The sequence below is a fragment of the Scatophagus argus genome, chromosome 11 (genome assembly GCF_020382885.2).
Source record: "Scatophagus argus isolate fScaArg1 chromosome 11, fScaArg1.pri, whole genome shotgun sequence".
NCBI lineage: Eukaryota > Metazoa > Chordata > Actinopteri > Scatophagidae > Scatophagus > Scatophagus argus.
The window spans coordinates 13,916,366-13,937,516 of NC_058503.1; the positions used below are offsets into that span (position 1 = coordinate 13,916,366).

The 21,151-nt window shown below is 42.1% G+C and overlaps 1 protein-coding gene across 3 annotated transcripts in view; it reads left to right on the forward strand.

The window, feature by feature from the left end:
- The window catches only part of igf2bp2a (insulin-like growth factor 2 mRNA binding protein 2a), a 44,883-nt gene that overhangs the window by 9,614 nt on the left and 14,118 nt on the right, over positions 1-21,151 (forward strand). For all 3 annotated transcript variants that reach the window (XM_046403777.1, XM_046403779.1, XM_046403778.1), the window contains 3 exons: positions 15,730-15,778; positions 16,899-16,950; positions 20,224-20,287. In XM_046403777.1, coding sequence (XP_046259733.1) covers positions 15,730-15,778; positions 16,899-16,950; positions 20,224-20,287 — 165 coding nt within the window. The remainder of the gene's footprint in view (positions 1-15,729; positions 15,779-16,898; positions 16,951-20,223; positions 20,288-21,151) is intronic.

The window sequence follows — 21,151 nt, forward strand, 5'->3', positions numbered from 1 at the left end:
GCTATGGGCGGTACAGTGGTCAGAGTGCTGATTTTATATGACAGTGAATACATAGCCTAGTAAGGTGCCTCAGTAAAAATGCCTTCGTAAAGCTATCGCTTTATTGAAACCCTCAAGTGCTCATTTTCTTTCCACAAGTGTGGCAGGGAAAACTGCAGAGTGGGCTGTCCATCTATGTCACAGCCACAGCCCTTTTGTGACCTTTCTTATTCATAAACCCCCGCTCGGAGCCAACATTTCCATCCTTTTCCATATGTATGCAGCGGAAGCTGGAACACCCCCCCCTCACACACACACACACACACACACACACACACCACCACCTCACCCCTAAACAGAACAAGTCGTCTACAGTAAGGTCTTCGCACAGCTGAGCCTCCAACACAACCTGGAGCACAGGCTGATCATTGTGTTTCCTCTTTCACACCGCCTATGACGGAAGAGGAAGACACGGAGAGGACTTCCGAGTTAAAGACACGTGCATGCCCCGCACGCATGCTTATGCTTTCCTCTGGATGTGTGTGTGTGTATTTCTGCTCCTGTGTGGGCAGAAATGAGCACTGCTGATAGAGGGCAGCATTTCTTCCCTGGTTGGCTGTGTGAGGCTGCTGGTGTCTTGAAGTGCCCCCCACTGCCCCCCCACCCCGCCTCCCTTTCGGCAGACTGTGACGGGTCTGCACACAAGCCGGAGGATTTCTGGCTGTATGTTTGAGACTGACAGAAATGGGAATCATGCATATTCTAAAATCAGCCATTAATCTTGACTTCTCTTGATGTATCAATTGATTTTATTCCCTCAGTGAGTTTATATATTGACTTGTATGAAACCACTTGACTGGTAGTTTGATGAAGTAGAAGTAAAACTTATTAGAGCAATGTCACAACATTGAACTGGAAGAATTTGTCGAGACAGTGATAAGGGCTTTAATATGACAGACAGTTTAAATCATATGAAGCTAATTATCTTGGGATTCTGGCCAGGTAGGGACACGGAAGCACTTGAGTCTTTCCTTCATACCTCGTCATATTCCTCCTCCTCCTCTTTTGTAGGACAATGCAGACTGAGATGAGACAGAAAGCGGCCACATTAAATGGCAGCCTGTTTGAATCTGTCCTCCTGGTCAACTTATTTTAGTTTAAGAGAGAGACAAGACATTTTGATGTGGTATAAGATGCAATGCTGTGAATCAGAGGTCTGCTGGTGATATCTAAAGTGTTTATGTGTGTCATGATTTATTGCTAGAATATTTAGTTATTGCATTTATTGCATGAAAATAGAAGACTGGGGAGATCAAAAAAAATAATAATAAAAAAATAAAACACGTCTTTGTATGCTAGATGCACCTAGAAATAATATAACATGTTAGAGGAGATTATGAAATTTGTCTTCTGGGTACGATGTGACTCCAGAACAAGTTGTTTGTTCATTAAATATTAGCTACAGCTAGATGCTAGCTGGTTAGCTTAGCTTAGAATAAATCCAAGATGGCATGTCATTAGTGTTGAGAAATATGTTTTTTTTTACTAAATACAAACATGTTTCCTCATGTTTCTATGTCTTTATGCTTAGCTGAGCCAACCGGTTGCTGGCTGTAGCAGCAAAGTAAATAAGTGTATCCCTTTTGAACCATTCCTTTAATGATTTCTGTTCTGCTTGTGAAGTGGAAAAGCACTGATGGTCTTTTAAAGACTCTTGTTATTTCTTAAATTCAATGTTGGCAATCTTTCTTGTCTTCTTGCAAACTGAGCTGTGGCAGCGGCTGTACACTGTCCTTTAGTTTCATCGAAAGTTGTGTTTAGTATTTGGCAATTGTGATGTGCCGCTAAGCCTGTTGTTTTACGCAGCTGTGCTCGGTCCTGACTATGATTTGCTGAGCTCAGAGATGAGTCGGGTAATGTGGGCCAGGCAGGTGCGAGAGAGTAGGACGATTCCATCTGCCTCCATGCCAAGTGACCCAGCACATGCCAATACCCAGTCAGTCGCAGTGTGAGAGAGAGACAGAGCATGCATGTGTGAGAGTGCGATGGAGAGACAGAAAGAAAAGAGCAGAGTTGCAGGGGAAAGGGGGGACCCTATGGGACTTGATTTTATCACACCAGACGTCAGGTTGCAGCAGGCGGCAGAGTATTTTCATGCAGCTGCAGCAGAGAGCTGCATTTGGGGTCCGTGAGCAGAATATGGGGGAAAAATGTAAATAGTTGTTGCCTTTCTGACCCTACTCTAACATTTTTTTGTGAAGTGTTCAATCTGTGTGTGTCTCACTAAACAGTTTATCCTCAGGGTTTCCCCTGGGTGCAGTAGCTGCTGCGGTAGCACTACTCTACTGTACTTGAGCAGTGCTATGACGGGTCCTCAGGTTTTAAAAGCTATTATGTTCCCTTAGTAAATTGCTCTCCTTATGAGTAAAACACCACTTATAAAACCAACAAAATCTACTTGCAGGCTGTAAGGATACCAACCGATTGATTGATTGGATGTCTGCGTGTAACGTTCTCGTCTTCAGCCGTTGCCCGGCCAGCAGTGCAGCGCCTCTGTCTCATGCATGCAAACAACATTATGACACTGATTGATGAATTCCCCAACCCTGTCAAGCTAAATGAAGCACACGCTGACACACAGATCCAATTAAAATTGAAAAGCGCCCCCACAGCAGAGCACAATCTTGTTAAAAAGAAAAAGAAAAAAACCCTAAAGACTAAAACACGGGCATCTTCAGCTCACCAGGTTAGTAAATATTTGATGCTGAAGCAGCCATGCGTGAGTTATTGTTGGAGGGTTGCTAAAGTTAATGAAATCTTTGCCAAACGCCCCCCCCCCCCCCCAAACGCCCATGAACATCGACACATTCAGTCTGTGCATGTTCAGATTATTTTCATTCTCATTAATGGTGAATTCATGAGCCACAGCCGTGGTCACACTCTCTTCCCGCTGCAGCAGTTGGTGCTTGTCTTCCTTCCCTCCACCTTCCTTCCTCCTTCTTGTCTTCCCATGTTTTGTGTCAGCATACCATGTCGTGCGTACCACCTCAATTGCATGCATTGACTCTCATCGCCTTCTTCCTGTTCACAATGTCACTGCTCCCGTGGCCCAGCGTGGCAGTGCAGAATAAAGCCGGCTATGTGTAAGCATGAACGGGTGTAAATGGCGTCCAACTTCACGTTATGTACTGTAAGCTGAATGTGAGCTGCCCTATCAGATAGTGTAACAGAGACAGGCAGTTTATTCTTAGTAGAGTTGTGGTTACCGCTAGTGGAATTCTTCGACAGTAAAGATGTCTGTGTGTGTGTGCGTGTCCATGTCATTGTGTGTGTGTGTGTGTTTGCACAGTGCCTCAGTGTTCCTGCCATTCCCCAAGCGGGAGGCAACAGTTCATTTCAGAGATGGTTGCTAAGATGGTTTTGTTTTAAGTGGTGTGAGGAGTGACTCCAGGCAGCCCAGTTTCCGGTCGCTTGACGTTGCGGGAGAATAAATTACAGAGATATAGAATGACAAGCTTCAAAGGACGAGTTTGATGTCAGAGAGACGGTGGCGTGGATGTGGAGCCGCTGAAGATGATACATCAAATACGCCTGCGCTTGAAGAAAAGCCTAATTCAACACGACTCGTGTTTGTTCTTCCATTTGTCAAGTGAAGTTGTTGCACCCTTTGATGGCCAGCTCGGGCATTTGCAGAGCATTTGCAGTACGGCTGCTTTCTCCCCATCACCAAACACCATCAAAGCTGCTTTATCCCATATGATTCACAACCTGCGTACTCACTCGCACACACACACACACACACACGCTCACAGCCGAAGTCTGATTTGATCAAACATCAGTGCAAATAACAGAAATGCCACTGGACAAAACCCAGCTCAAAACTCAGGCTCTTGGTACCCTTATGAAATGCAGTCCACCGCTTTTTTGCATTGTGCTCTCATTTTTACCAACAGTCTTATTAGTCTTTTGTGTTTTGTGATTTGCGTGAACTGCTCAGATCTGCGAGGCCTTCACACTGACTCAGTGCTTTTTTATGTTTCAGAGCAGTTGTTGTGGCTGTCTTAAAGAATGAGCGGCCAGGTTTTCAGGTCAGCCTTCACTCCTAATAGCCCCTTCAACTTAGACAGGGTGTTTGTTAAAGAGGGGGGGAACCAGCCTCGTATGTTTTCTGCCAGGAATGATGAAAGCAGCCGGCCTGTAAATGCTTGCAGATTTGTTTTGGTGTTTCTGTGTGGAGGAGAGTCGTAAGCCAGAGTAGAGCTGGAAATAGTTGTTAAATTAGTGGACTGCACCCTTGAATATCCTGTCTAACAAATCAGAAACCATCTCTCATTGTTGTTAACCTTTCGCTATTGCGCCTCAGGTGGTACATTCAAGGAAGCTTATTTTTTAACTTCTGTTTGTCCTTCAGAAAATTTAGAAGCTTGTTCCCAAGGGTTTGATGGTCATGAGGATTTGAGATTTCCAGCCAGACATGTTTTTATTTATTTATTTATTCATTTTAAGCGCACTGTGTTTGTGTGCCGTTGTACTCACATATTGTAGGGTTTTGTCAGAAAATCAAACTTGGAAGGCAAACAATAAACAGAGATGAACCGTTACGGAGGCTCCACCTTTTGCGAGTTGAAAAATTGCTCCTGCTTGGCAGACGTTTGGGCTCCACCGACTGCCTTATAGTCACATATATAAGAGGTACCAACAAAAAACCTTCCCCTCGGGCCTTTTCCACAATCACCAATAATTCTCTCTTGCCTTCTCCGTCTCACTTTAAATGCTGCCCACACAACCGGCATTTACACCCGCTTCCCACTGCTGTGAAGCTCAGGCTTCCCAACTTGACACGTCGATGTCAACTCAGGATATTTACTCAAGCATTTATTGCATATTGATCAGGACTAACACCCCCTGAAAGTGTCGCCAATAATTGAATTAGTCTACATGTTACGTTCTCACACTGCATTCAGGCATCCTTCAGACTCCACCAAGCTCCAAATCAACACACACACACACACACACACTCACTCTGAATCCAAACCATCACTTCCTCTCAAGCCCCCTGCCTCATTTCAGAGAGTAGGTCAGGATTTGGAGCCATTTTAGCCACAGGATTAAAGTCTGACAGGGATAATGCCACTTCAGCCACTTGTGTGTGTGTGTGTGTGTGTCACGTGACACAAGATGATCTAAGGTTTTGGGAGGAGCACTATTTAATTAATGTATTGAGGCCTTTATCCGTTTGACTCCACCCATTGTGGTGCCAGATGCCCATAAATGTTAAAAACGTTGCTTTTGCAGTTGACGGTGAGAAAAACAGTGATGGTGATGAGTTGTTTTTCCACTCGTGCTTTCTCATTCTCACCCACTGCAGGCAGTATATGTAATACAGTCTCTCCACTGCCTATTGATGCAAGTTCAACCTTAAACTTGTTTGTACTGCCCACCCCCACCCCCAACCTGCACGTTCCATAAAGATAATCCTACCGCTTTGTTAATCTCTTGATGGCTTATCAAGGTTACCACACTTTATTTACTTTACACTTCACTCACATGTGTAAAATTGATGTTAGTCTACAATTTAAATCTCTTGATGAGCTCTTACCTGTTGCTGGCTCTCTTCTTTTACATATGTGTTTATCTTTAGAAGGTGCCAATTCTTTCTGATGTTCAAATTATGTAATGTGAAGTGTCCAATGATATACTGGTAAATAAAGAGATGAGAAGAGATAATTTTTTGGTTGATTTCTATTTCTTCTCATAGTATTGTTATTATTGTTATTGTTCTTCTTGTTATAGTATTAGTATTTAGCATTATTCTTAAGTTTACATGTATTCAATTTGAGGCATTTAAATAAATATTCATTGCTGAAACTCACTATTATTTTCATAATCAATTCGCATGCTGATTATTTTTTGGTGCAATTTATGAATTATTTGATGTGCACTGAAAAAGTTCATTTAAATTTAACGATAACATAAAAACAAAAAAAAGGAGCAAATCTTTACACTGAAAAGCAAAATCAGTCAACTAATTAATTTAATAAGTTGTTACAGCTTTAATCCACCTAATAATTATTTAATTCTAATAGCATTTAAGTAAATTCTTAAATTAATATTGTTGGGTTAATTTTTATTTAATTTTTCATTATTTTAAACTGCTAAAAGTGTTTGATTTTTCCACTCAGAAATATTTAAAATAATGTACACATATAAACCAAGAGTGCTATTTTTCATATCCTTTAAAATGCACTTATAATTAACCAGGAGTCATTTTGTGAGAAGAACCCTGATCAAAATAATTAATAAAACTCATGCAGGTGTCAGGCAGCGTCTCCCGGCCAGGCCCGGTTCCCAAACCTGTGTTTGAGAAACGCAGTGTGTGTTTTGCTGTTTCCAAAAGCTTTGTTCTGCCGCTGTTTGGAGAGCGAGGACCTCTCGGTGACAGCAGCTGTGACTGGCAGGGGTGATCTTCTTTTCCTTTTCTTTTTGAAATATGCTGCTTATTGACCACACTTGCTTGGTGTTTCTGTTTCTCAGAGGATGAATCTTCACTCACCTCCTGCTAGTTACTGTACGTGTTTTCACTCTCAGTTAGGAACTTCCCCTGCAGACAGGGGGAGGGGAAAGAGACGAGGCAGTGTGTTCATGTGTGTGTGAACAAGTAAAGCTCGCTCTCCAGGGCAAGCTGGAGGGAGAAGTGAGACGGGCAGAGAGAGAGAGAGAGAGAGAGAGAAGGACGATGAGAGACAGGCTGTAGATGAGCCGGAGACAGACGAGAGAGGAACAGCAAGGCAAACGGTTGGAGGGCTTGCGTAATGTTGAGTGCTGTGCGTGCGGTATTGATCCAGGTTAACCCTGCCGGGACCTCCACCTATGGCAGGAGGGCTCAGCCTTCCAGCTACAGTATAATACCTTATAGTCGGCAGATTAAAGGATGAGACCTAAGGAACAAGCTGCACAACTCAACATAAAGCAACAGAAGCAGCCATGAGGAGCAGCTAACAGCGTTTCCACACTGCACCACCACCACCACCACCACCGCAGTATGAGCTGGTACCCACCTGTCAGTAGCTCTCAGTGCTGAGGTGTGTGTGTGTGAGAGAGAGAGAGGAAGACACAGAAAGTAGCTACAATAGTGTGTACACGTATAGTGAAGTAGGCACACCAGTAGGCTATATATTAGTGTGTGTGTGTGTGTGTGTGTGTGTGAGAGAGAGAGAGAGAGAGAGTGTGTGAGTGAGATTGCGTGTCAGTTGTGTCCCTGTAGGCTCGCTGTGTGCCTGTCAGTGACAGTGCTGACTATGTGCTTTGTGACGGTGGCTCAGAGGAGTCCTCAGATAGCGAAGCAGCAGTGTGGAGGAGCAGGCGAGTGTTTGATGTGCGCAGGACACGACAGAACAGCATGGCACATGACTCTGCAAGTCCGCTTGAATCATCTTTCTGCTTGTTTGTTTATTTATTTAGTCTGACGCTCATGGCTCAGTGGCAAGGGAAGTGGTTTTAGCGCCGCTAAATGAAAATGTAAATGCTGTAATTGCAGCTGATTGAATGTTTGCTGCATTTTGCATGATTAGTTGGATTTTTTTCTGCACAAGGTTGCACATAATCTTTCCTGCCCATCACATTAATTAGCCTGAATGAGGGTATTTGCTCAGTTTTAGAATACCACTTGTGTTTGAGGGATGTTGGAAGTGGAAATAAGTCGAGTCAATTTTTATTTGTACACCCCACAATCACAAATCACAATTTGCCTCAAGGAGCATGTGTATATTTGACTTGTTGTTACTTAACTTGGATGTTTGAGTTTCACTGTACAGAGTGTGACAATAGAAGGCTGTTTTCACTTTCATCTGGCGAAGGGCGAAAGTGTCTCCCCTTAAATGTGAGTTGAACACATATGAGAATGGCTTTGTGACCGAACAGTTTGGAAACCAATCACGATCCAAAGTGCGACTTTCACAAGTTTGATGTGGAAACTTGAAACTTCCAGCACAGATTCTCATGTCCAGTAGTTAAAATTAATCAGATTTGATTATTCATACAGGCAGAAGATAACAAAAAAGCATACTAGGATTGAAATGCTGGTTATTTAAATAAATATGTTGTATTGAGTCTGTGCATAGCTGCCATCCATTGATATCTTTACACCATTCAGAATTTCCATTGAGTTTTCAGTGACATTTAATCTTGAAAAGATTTTTTTCCTGTGGTGAACATTAAGGCTACATTGTCTAGGCGATAGTGTCAGGCGATCAGACTTTCTTCTCCCGTGAGAGGATCCAATGCGGTTCTGACATGTTCTAACCGTTCATGAGCTGCTGTCTGCAGAGTAATTGACTGTTTCCTGTCTCAGTAGTCATATCCTTGCTGGAGGTTGGTTCAGTAATAATCTATTTCAATAAAGTCGGGACAAGAGCGGCGTGTGCATCATCATGTAGACGTCCATATTTGATTTAAAACATGTGAATGCATGTTCAGAGCCATGCTGAGGGTCTCAGTCACAGTGCTAGAGAAAAAGGCTTTTAATAGAAATGCATTACGCCGCGGTGATAACAGGAGAACATTTCGAAATACTCATTTCATTGGCTTAGTTGGCATGACAGGAGAAAATTTGTTTTGTGTCAGATGGGCACCCTCTGGCATTTTAGCACTGACTGAAAATTAATATTTTGACAATTACACCTGAGACCTGAAAATCATTTTATATCTGCAACAGTATGTAAATAGCTTTGGACATGAATGTATGTGTCTTATCCAGCTGTGAATAGTAATATATGATTTTTGTTTCTTTGCTTATGTAGTCGTTATAAGTTTGAGCATGTAGTGAAAATAAAAACAAGCTCTGCGCATGCCTCAGTGGACGCAGTTCATAATGACCGATGACTGTCTGAATCAGACTAAACATTACGCTGCTGTAAGCCGTCTCTGACGCTGCTTGCTTCTCAAGCATGAATGATTTGCTTCGCCTAAGTCATCGAAAATCTATTGAGTCACTTGTATTTATCCCCATCATGTGACACTGAATCATTCCCTGATACAAGTAGTAATCCACTTGAAATTTCCCTGCATGCCAGTAGACTTCTACAGTGAACTTTGCACCACATGTAGTGGATGAGCAGACAACGTGCAGTCTTTCCTTATTTACATCCTCATGTTAAGCAGCTGCACGAGCGTCGACAGCGAGGAGCAGACAAACGTCAACAGGAAGGCTGTGGCTTCCACGAGACTTGCATGTGTCTACCTGCCTGCCTGTCGGCCCTCCCCCGCCTCAGCACCACAGAGAAAACTAAAGCACGGAAGAGAAACAGGCAGGCAGGTGAGCCGGCTGAATTCATGATGAGTTCTCGCCCGTCGAGGGCCGGGAGAGAAAGCAGAAGAAGCCACCTGAGCGCTACATACTGAGATGAGATGGTTAGCAGCGATGTGGAGCGGCAGCTTTGTTCACTCTGCGGTATCAGTGTGAAAAATACGTGTTTAGGGAGCACTGAGGAGGAGCAGATACAATGCTTGTTCTACTACTTAGGAAGACGGAGCATAGATTTTTGTTGAATGCAAATGAATGCATGGAGGAATAAAATTAATTAGACTGAATGTGACAGAAAATGACACCAGTAGAAATTATTAGTGCTTTGGAAGTTTAAGTACAGCACATATTTTCTTTGAAATGAACCAAGGGCTGCCTGTTTGCCTGTACAGCTTCAGGAGAATTAAGCAATGTTTTTACAAACAGAAACAGAAACGATGTTTGCCTTTGTCCGCCCAAAAAGCCAATTTGACGCTGTTTCTAAATTGTGACACCCAATGTTACAATGATTAAGGAGATTATTAATTAATTTAGTTAAAGCTGGTGTAATCAATATTTTAAAAGTTCCAGAGTGGCTCAAATGACTTGAAGCATTTGAAAGGTGTCGCTAGTAGTGACGCAACCACAGAGAATTTTCAAGCATCTTTCAGTTCATCGTTTTAGATCTATGGTCCATAATTTTAACTGCTTTGCTTCATGTTTTCTGCTCTTGTCACCGTTTCACTGTTCCATTTGAGGCAGCCGTTTACATCAGTCATTAATTGGAGGGAGGACATGAATGTCCTTGAACGAAAAGCTCAATTGAAACCCAAGTAAATGTTCATTCATTATTCATTTATTATTCATTTTGCATGCAGACTTGTTGTGACTGCCCTGACTGAAAAAAAAAAACAAAAAAACGACTGACCTTATGCTCTCAATTTAATTTTAATTTTTTTTTTAATTAATTAGTAGGAAGGGTACAAGTTGAACACTATCACTTTTTTCCCCAATCTTTTATTTGAATGACGTAGTTATTAGGAATAGTTAACAGGAAAGTTCTAGTAAATTATAGAAAACTGGATGTACATGGAAAATAAAACATTACCCTAATTAATAACAACAGAAATATGTTTTGACCTTGTCCATTTCTACAGTGTCTACACTGGGTCAAGTGTATTTTTTCTTTTCTGTGGTCACAACCACCACACAATCATATACTTACATGCACCAATGGAAAAAAATGATGTAAAGTCTAACAAGACGATGTGGGCTGCATTATTTACTATACACGTGGAAACATGTGAGCTGCTTCAGGGTTTATTTGTCCTTGTGGAGGACAATAACAACCCATAGCTGCTTTATTCAGATCTCCGCTCCACAACAATTAGATGGGCCTGAGAGAAGCGCTTAGTAGCAGTGCACAGAAATGGCCTGAGCTCCGTCCTTAATCCAGCAACAGAGAGTGGGACACAGTGGGTGCGCCGCCACGGTTTGAAAAGAAGAGCAGAGGGACCTCATCCGCATAGTAGGGTCTCCTGAATATTGTTGACTTGTTGCTTCCTCTCTGAGACTTCAGAGCGTTCAGGCGCTTAAGAGCTTAAGGGTCAAAGCTAGAAATTGGGTTAATTCAGATTAGACGAGTCTGTGGTTGGTGTATAAGGACCACCAGACTGACCCGTATAACACAACGCTGTTTGACTCCTTAGGCCTGGTATGACCATCGATTGGCGCTTGTCACAGTAAGATGTAAAGGACTAAGAACAGCTCTGACGTGTTTGTCAGCTTAAGGCTTTACAGTCTACACAATACCAACGATGTGAGAGCAACAGGAGCTCGCCTACATGCACATGTAGCTGCAAATGTAGCTGATTATCAGATGATCACATTATACTGCACTCAGCACTGAAACGTCTGACTGCTACACATAGAAGAAGCAGACACATTAGTGTTGCCTCGACAGTGTATATCACTGGATTTGTAATACGATCATGTAATAGGTACATAATCACACTCCAGTGTGATTTATGATCGCAAAGGTTTTCATTTCCTATTTTATCTGCATGGTATGGATGTGATGAAGGCCAGATCATATTTCATTTTGAAAATCATCAGTTATCTACGGTGCAGTATGAAGTCTTTCACTGGACTGCTCCTGCACTGACTTCCTTTGTCATCACGTTTTCAGTGGGAACTAAGCGTTTTTCCCGGGCAGATACGGAAGGGAGGCAGCACTGAAAAATAAAGATTTCAGTTTAGGGCTAATCCAGTAATATTGCACATACTTCTATCACAGGGACTGAATAATCTCTCTAAGCATTAAATATGAGACTTTTGCTCTGATAACCAGTTGGTGAGGGTGTTGACAGCTAAATGGACTCAGGAGAGAGGGAAATGAAAACACTTTATAACTTGGGTGAATTTTCCATGTGGAAACAATCAGGTGTGAGGGTTTCTAGGTGAGGTGACTGTTTGTGTTTGTTGTGTGCTCGACACAGACCCGGCGCACTGGAAGGCTATTTGGGATGCCTTTATTATTATTATTTTGTCCAGAAAGAGCCCTCCCGCTGGGCATAGAGCGGCGTGCCTTGTGAGACAACGCGGGCATCTGCACAGAGCGGGGAGGCAAAGATAAACAAGGCTTTTAAAGGCCTCATTAGACAGAATCCTTGAACGGAGAAGGAAATGTTTAATCATTCACTCCTGTGAGTTTTTGTTTTGAACAAGGTTTTGCCCTTAGTCAAGGAACTCTAACAGATGTATGACAAAGCACATTGTGATATTTTTTTTTTTGGTACACTTCTTAATGACATGAGTGACATGATTTTTCGGAGGACCCTTTGACGACGTACACTGACCTCATGAGCAGCTGAACATGAAATGCAGTTTCTTCTCTCTTAAACTTTATATTTTAGAGGTTGGAAAGATAAGTGATAAGTAATGAATGAATGGGGCCATGTTGCACTTACTTCTACAAGCGTACATTTTACGTAGGCAAGATTCGCAGAACTTTTATTTGCGTTTATTTGAGTGTTCTTGCTCTATATGGCTACTTTTTTCTTCTTCTGCTGCTGTACATTAAGTGTAGTTTACGGTACACCAATTAGATGTCAGATGTTTGCAGTCACATCGCTACATTTTGAGAGATTTTATCAAAACTTTGACTCACAGTATTTTGCAAATTTTGTGCCGTGTTTATTTCATGTCTATCTAGTTTTTGTTCTTGTCCCACCATTTTTCTTTGCCTCCGCCAAAGAGAATTTCATTCAAGACTTTTCACTTTTACACTTACACATGCTCTTTATTCAGTCTTCTCTGTCCACATGCAGCAATGTGACTCAAGTGTGGTGGACTGGAGCCGATGCGGAAATTATTCATTTCTTTTAGAAGATAAAAAGATTATTCAAAGGAACAAAAATAAACTTTCGCTCCAGAAGTGCACATGCAGAGGGCATTGCACCTCACTAGGGCTGCAGCCAATGTACGTCTTTGCTGTTAATTAATCTGCGTTTAATTATCTCGATTAATTGATGAATTGATTGAGCTAGAAAACATGGAAAAATTGTGAAAACAGGCCACAGTTTGAAAAGCGACGTCACCAAATGTCATGTTTTGACCGGTCTCATTTTTCTCTGATGTAATCGTTTGCAGCTCTGCTCTTTACGGATCTTTGAGCTCAGTTACAACCAAGTGATCTCACAAGAGATGAAAACACTGCAGAAAGGTTAGAAAATGTATAATTTATCCGCGCAGCTTTTGATGATGATGATTAGATGTTCGTCTTTAGGAACGCCGCAAACTTCTGCCTTTCTCACCTGTCAGAGTTTACTGGTACGCGTACATATGTGCGTTAGTATGCATACGTGTATGCAGACACGGCCTCTTAGCTCGTGCAGGTGGGTGCAGTAAATATTAGCTTTTCAAATGAACATGGCCACCCTCAGATATTTAAAGACCAAAATCGAGAGGCTTTCTCTTTTTTCCCTGGCATGCCCCTCCAAACCAACAGCAGACAGCTTGGTTACGTTCAACAAACATTAAGTAACCGTTGACTTCGGTCTGTATTTTCTGTAAGTTCAGTTTGTACTTTTGGGAAGGAGGAGCTGACGAAGGGCGCCAGGTTCACCTTGAATGCAAACAAACAGATATTAGCAGATACATAACACGGCTGGGTTATTCCCTGATTATGACACATATGACCTGAGGACATAGACAGACATAAACACAGTAGATGTTGGAGGGTGGTATGTATTACGGGCGTCTCCCTGCCCTGGAGAAAGACTCAAAGCAGTGACCTTATGGGAGACCTTGAAGAACTGCTGGGATGGGCTGTCACTTTTTCTGAGAGATGTCCATTCGGGGAGCTTCCTCTGCGTATTTCAGAATGAGAGACACTTGAGTGGCCTACTACAGAGAAGAAAACAAAGAGAGAATAAGTGTCAAAAGGAAATTAATCCACTTGCCGAAGTGGGACGGTATCGACAAAGAAAAAGCCGACAGCTTTCTCCAAAGTCACTTCTGGAAGTGAAAACTGTCGGCTGGTGGATATGTGCTTATCGACTTTAAACCACACAGAGGATGGCAATTCTGTGCTGCAGTTCAGCGTCGTGTGTAACATTACATCAAGGTTACAGTTGACAAATCAGTTGGCAAAAGCACAATAGAGAACTGGTCTCTCAGAATTCACAGGCTGTTTAAGCAGATGACACTGAATGAAAGGAGCTTTTAGTTTCCATATTGGGCAGCTCAGGGATGCCAGCGTTTTGGGGCTGTTTTGAGGTTTGGAGTTGGCTTTGAGCACTTTTCAACTATTGGTTGCCTTTGTATGGCAGCAGGTTGTTTACTACGTTGAGAAAGGTGATGTGTTTTAGTAGTGCTGACTGATTTTTATCGGTTTACCCTTGTTTGGATACCGGTTGCCAAGAGAGATTTTTCACTGAGCCACTTGTTTCAAACCACCGACAGTGACAGAAAGTTGCAGGCTACCGCTGTCATTTTTTAAAAAAATTCTGGGCTTTTGTGTCAGAAGATACACCAGACTTAACTCGCATTTTATGTTGTTTTATTTCTGAAAGTGTCACCAATGTAGATTAACAGTGTTGTTAAAGTTAGTAGCATGATATTTACGTCATTTACACGCGAGTACAAACATTTTCCATCATGAAAGTCTACTAATTTACTCATAAACATTTTAACAAAGGTGCTTAAAGTAAAGCTGAGGAGAGGAGAGGACTGCCCCCAAATCGTGCAATGCTGTGTTTCTCCTCTTCGTTTTTTTTTTTCCTTCGAGCAGCACAATCAGAAAGAGTCATTCATTCACGTCCAGCTGCCAGCTTGATCCTCTTGTCCTCTATTCCCTGCTGACAGGAAATGTTGCGCCCAGACGTGTTCAGAGAGAAAGATGCAAACCCCCTGAAAATAGACCCACCTCTCCTTAACGCCTCTTATTACCTTTCCTCCTCCGCTTCATGTTTATACCTGTGTCCTCCACTCACGCTCCTATAGTTCCCCCGAAATGCGTCTTCCTCTCCGCTTCGTAGGTCACTGCAGGGTTAGACTCTCTCACGTTAATGTAGTTGTTAACAGCTTGTGGTCAGCGGGCGGTTTGTGTGGCTTTGCTGTTTGAGCTGACAGAGAAGAGGAAGATGAAGAGGACTGTGTGTGGAAGCTGTGGACATTTGTCCTTTTGTGTCTGTCCTCTCTGACTGGCATGTTTTAACCAAAGTAAAAAAATCAATCTGGGTTGAATCAAACTTTTTCCAAATCATCTTGATGTCTTGTGTTGTTGTTAATCACAAATCAAACTCACAAAGGCGTAAACAGGTGCCAGGTCAACAAGCAGCAAAAAAAAAAGATGAAGAGACATAACGAAACGAATGCACATTGAAAACAAGTGTGATCAGCTGTCAAAGAATAAATGAATATATTTTCGAGGAATAAATGAAAATTTTGTTTTCCCTTTGTTCTCCTGTCCAGCCTTGTAACCACAAAGAACGGGTTGATAAATGATACGCACTGCTGTGATTTCTCCAATCAAATCGGTTTGGGTGTCTCAAACTTTTTCATGTCTTTTGTGTCACTTCCTCATCTCACAGTTAGAGTAGTGAGAGCGGCACTTGTAGGAGGGTGTTACTGAGAGTCGCTAGCTGCTGTCTGCTATATGACTTCACACTCACACACACACACACTCACACACACACACACCTACGTTTGCCTCGGCACCTCTATGTCTGTGGGTGTTCCAGAAAGTTAGGATGACACCGACTGTTAAATTACACACAGTTCGGCTCTGACTCTGCTTTTCTGCCCTCGTCATCAAAACATCTTCTTAGCTGAGGATATGGTGAATGTGTATTAGTTTCTGTAAACAACAACAGATGACTGTAACTCTCAAGTGTGTGCGTTCGAGTGTGTGAGTGAGTGGTTCAGGTCTGTTAAATCCACTCCGTCTGTGTCTCTCATCTCTGCAGGAGTCGGAAGATCCAGATCCGGAACATTCCCCCTCATCTACAGTGGGAGGTCAGTTGTTTGTCTGTGTGAGTCTGAGTGTGTGTGTGTGTGTGTGTGTGCGTGCATGTGAGAGAGACAGACACAGTCCCAGTGATGCCCAGTTGAAGCACCAGGTAGCACACAAACCAGACTCCCAACAATGAGTCACCAGCTTTTATATTGCATTTCCCTGCAGACTCCGTGCACGTTCATGATGTGCTTATATCCACGTGAGTGTTTGTTATCATGTGGATGACACTGTGTCTGTGTGTGTCAACATCTGCAACTTCGCTGGGGTCCAAGTTGTTTTTCTGTGTGAAGTGTCTCTGGGTTCCTATTATATCTGTATGTGGGTAGTGTTACACAGTTGAGAAAACGCCAAAAACTTTTTAGATCAATAAGAGATGTAAAAATATCAACATTAATGGAGAAATTGCCCTCCATGTTGGTTTTAGAGATGTAAAATGTTGCCATTCCCTCCAACTTTTTAATGCAACCTGGCAAACAAAGGCTCAAACCAAAATGCTCTTCAGAAGTTCCATCTGGAAATTGTGAATTTTCCATCTATTGATCTCTTTTTGTAGCGATTAATTAACAATAAACACAGCTTAGCAGTGGTTGAAAGTAAGTTAGTACACTTGTATTATACGTAAGTAAAATTACAAATTGCCAGCACTTACTTTGTGTTTTATTTAATTTGACAGCAGTAATTGGTAGTTATTTTGCAGATAATCATTTTAAGAAAAGTTTAAAGTGTCATCTACATGTTTCAGTCCAAAACCCAAAGACTCTTCACTTACTATTATAAATGACAAAGAAAAACATTTAAGAAACTGGAACCAACTAATGTTTGACAGAAAAAAAAAATGACTGAAAGAATTAAATTGATTATCAGAACAGATAGTGATTCATTTTTTTTCCCCGCCTGACTAATCGTTGCAGCTACAAAACCACAATCAACTTGTTATTATTATTTATTACAAATGGGATTTTGAATGAGGATCTGAAGTTCTGGTTTCACTTTGCTTCTAGATTGCACTTCTGCTGGCTCACGCGAGTTGTTAGCAGCCCCAGACCTGTGTGTGTGTGTGTATTTGTGTGTTTTTGCATCAGCGGCTGTAGTTAATTGACACTCTCATTTCTCCCTCAGGTTTTGGACGGCCTTCTAGCTCAGCATGGTACTGTAGAAAACGTGGAACAAGGTACAGAACTCTTGTCCTCTTCCCCTGTTTGCTGCACATCTCATTGTCATCTGGCTTCAACTGTTCAATGCACATGTATCTCTTTAGCAACACACACACACACACACACATACACAGACCTCCCAGTGAGTCAAGTCTCCTTGTATGACTCGACTTCCTCGTTACCATCATCCCACACACCCCATTATCTAAACATAACCCATCTCTGCGTATAAATCAGCTTTTATCATCTTGTCTTGTCTGTGTGCGTGCATGTGTGTCTTCTAAGTTTGACCACAGTTTAAATTACATGCAGCCTCTGTAATAAGCACTGTGTATTGTCCCCTTGGCCTCAGCATATGGATTAAAGCGAGCCAACATGGCAGACGTCCAGCAGCAATGTGTCCGTGTCCGTGTATGTGTTTATGCCAGTACGTGTTTGCGTACGTGCATCTGTTTGGGGAGGTGCGTCGTGGTAACGGGGGAGGACACTGTAGGCGCCTGTGGTGAGGCTTTTGCACTGTCTGCTGGTGTATGTGCGGAGCAGTCAGCACTAAAGCTATCCCGAAGATCTTTTTGCCGTCTGCACCCACACATGTAGTATTGGAACGCACATGCACCAGGAGAAACAAACTCGCAGACACACACAGACACACACACACACTGTGTGTGTCTCTCTATGTGTCAAAACCAGCCAAGACAAACTACCACCCACTGTAGTCATGACAGGTGCTAAAAGAGAACCCAGCAGAGAAATTACTCCACTCAAGAGTTTCCCAGACGCTGCCGTAAAACAGCCTAATTCGTCTGTACAGTACCAGACACCAGCGAAGCACTTCCGTCCTCTTCCATCCTCTTTGTCCTTCAGTCCGGCTCTCCGACCATCAGAGCTGCACAGTTACAGTGTCAGAGATTCCAGAGAACCAGCCAGCTTGTGTATCTGCCCCCCCCCCCCCCCCAACCTCCCATCATAATCGCTTTCTGTGTCTCAGTCCTAACTTCCTGTCTGCCTGTCACTTCTCTCTGCCTGCGTCTGTGCGCTCTGGTTACGGGGTGAGGTTTTGGAGGAGTCCCATTTCTTGTGTGGCATGGTGAAGGCTGCCGGTAGCAGGGCGGGGTGGGGCAGAGCTGGCTGTGAGCGCTGGGGCCGGGCACCATGCCTGGCTCTGCCCACTCACCCTCCCTGAGCCAGCTGGCCGCTCTCGCTGCTTTTAACCCTCACAAACCTGCTGCTCAACGTGCTCTTGTGGGTTTGGAAGTGGAATTTTTTTTTCCAATTTTTTCTAAAAAAACAAAAAAAACAAAAAACAAAGCTTCTGGGGGAAAAAAGTCCACTTTAAATAATTTTCTCTATTTTTTGATTTTGGCAAATGACCTTATATGTCTTGGTGCATTTATATTTGTGTTTTTGTGTTTGTCATTTTTTTTCTTCATGTTTGCTCAACTTGTGAAATGTTTTATTGGAGATTTTTTTTTAATGTTTTTATGACATCGAAAGCATCTGCTGTGAATGTTTTTTTCAACATCTGCCCTCAGAATCAAAGCGCAGTGGCTTCTTTGTTGACTCATCATTTTGACATTCACACAAAAAAAGATCCTTCGTTGACTAAGTAGAGATACTATGTCTCCTCTGACAGAAGCCTTTGTGGACCAGAAGGCATTTCATCAATAAGACATGTTGTGTTTCTCTTTCTCTGACTCTCGTTTTCATTGTTGCTCTTTCCACCTACACACACTAAAAACTTACACTATCCACAAGAACAGAAAGGTTTTTCTGTCAAATAAAGCAAAGTAGTAAAATAAAAATGTGTGCTGTACACACAACATCAGTAACATAACACTTACAATCCCTGGCTTTTATTAACATTAACTGATTGTTTTTAGACTATAATGTCATGTCATTAAATTGCTTGTTTTGTCCCAACACCAGTCCCAAGATAATCTGTTTATTATATCATTTGACAACAACAAGCTGAAAATTATTTTTTATTAATTATTAAACTGGGAAATAGTCAGGGTTTGAAAGAGAGCTACAATGTTTTGCTCAATTGAAGTTGCTGTTACTTTCAAGAAATTTCGCTCAAGTGCAAATAAAATTACGTGTGTAAAAATCACTTGCGTCAAAGTCAAAAGAATGCGAGTTAAGATGGACAAAATATGACCACCTCACACCACAGAGCCCCCATACACATCTGTATTGTCAAATACACGACCGCCTTCTTCAGGGTAGCCTAACTGGAATCACCCGGAAAGAGGACAAAATTGAGACAATAAAACTCAAAGTTTTGGACACTTCATGGACACCACAAAGGGGACGATGAGCATTATTAAGGACATAAATAAAATATCCTGACACGTCTTATAAAATCAGCAGCAGAATAAAATATCACCGAGGCCTTGAGCACAGAAAAGTTATTTAATTATTTTCTGATTTTTGCTTTTTATACATTAATTTTCTATTCTTAAATTTTTTTATGTCCATTATGTCTATGTTTCTATGTTGAGCTTGGTGCATGCGATTTCTTTGTTGCAAAGCACTCTGAGGCACAGTTTAGTATGAAGGGCGCTGTAGCTTTTCTTTTTGACTTTTGACTTGTGTGGAACTGTAATAATGCTAACTTTACTTTCGTTATATTGCGTTGCTGTTTTGTCCACAAACTGCTTTCGTGTGACTTCTTGACTTCTTTTTCTACTTGCGATGGATTTGACTTGAAATGTAGCAAAGCACAATACAAAAAGCACAACTGAAAAAAAATAGCTGACATTGTCCGCTGATTATCTAAATAGTGGAAAGTAAATTTTCCACTAATAAACTAATTACTAAATCATCTCACTGTGAGCTTGTTCGGTCGTTGCCTGTGCTGAATCAAAGTCACCCCGCGGTTCAATCAATGTGTGGCAACAGCGGGAGTCCAACCTGCTCTGGTCAGCACGGCACCACGGATCTTCCCAAGGTGCACCTCTTTTGCTCTTCATCACGGATTACTTGCTTTGTTTAGACTGTCATGTCAAACTTCAGTCTGTTTTTGTGCAAGTGCTAGAGAGGCTATTGTGTTGAGCAGCTCCTGTCTGTGGAGGCAGCAGTGGGGTCTGGAGGGAAGCCAGTGTGGTGATGGTTGTAGTGGATTCGCACAGACAAGTGGCTCTGTGGGATCACCTCGGGAACCTGGACACGTGTCTGACTCACCTGCAGCGACAACAAAAAAATCTTATACATTTGTGTGTGCATGCGACTCCGAAGTTTGATTTCTATGTCTAACGTTTCTGCTTTTGTGTCTCTGTCTTGTTCCGCAGTGAACACTGATACAGAAACAGCAGTGGTGAATGTTACATACGCAACCAAGGACGAAGCTAAAGTGTAAGTGGCACAAACAATGACACAGCCATGTACCAAGAGCGAGGACTCGGATATACTTGGTTTTTACTTGTGTCTGCGCACAGACAAGCAGCAGCAGCAGCAGCAGCAGCAGCAAAGGCTTTATTTTGCTATATTTATTAATACACGGTAAAACAAAGCAATTGAAAAACAACAATCGAAGAAAAAGAGAAAATTGTGCAGGTGAGATGCGGCTTATAGATCGACTCTCACCTCAATACACGTTATAAGCAAATAAAAAAATAACCATAGGATCCAACAGGAAGCATAAAGTAGACAACTTTAAAAATAAAAATAAAATAAAAGCATGGAGCGACTAATCGCAAGGGCTGTGAATACAGTATAGGTGAGCAGGAGGAGAGTCTGCAGACGAACTGGGCTGGCTCTGTCTCACTCCTTACCAGATGTTACTGTTAATTGTGATGTTTAGTCTAGTTGTTTGCCAACTGAAAAGAGGACAACAAAGGAGAGAAGAAGAGGGCAGTTTTCCTGGAAATGGATATTTTTCAGGAAATGAGCTGAAAAGAGTGCAGAGAACAGAGTTTTGGAAAATAAGGCAGCTTAGTCTAGACATACTCTTTCTGGCTTTGTTGGTGTCATTTGTTCTGCTGATGTTACTTCACTTAACTCACTAACAAGGTATTGCCTCAAATGTTTATTTGCTTAAATGCATAAATCGTGCAGATGCTTAGCTTTATTATGATGTACATACATGCATGGGGGCGAATGCAGGATATATGAGGCAGCTTCACGTACACACATAGTTAAAGCAGGTATATCAGAGGCCTGTTTTTCAGTGTCTGAATCATAGTAAATGAATACATGACTGAAATATTGTTATTTCCT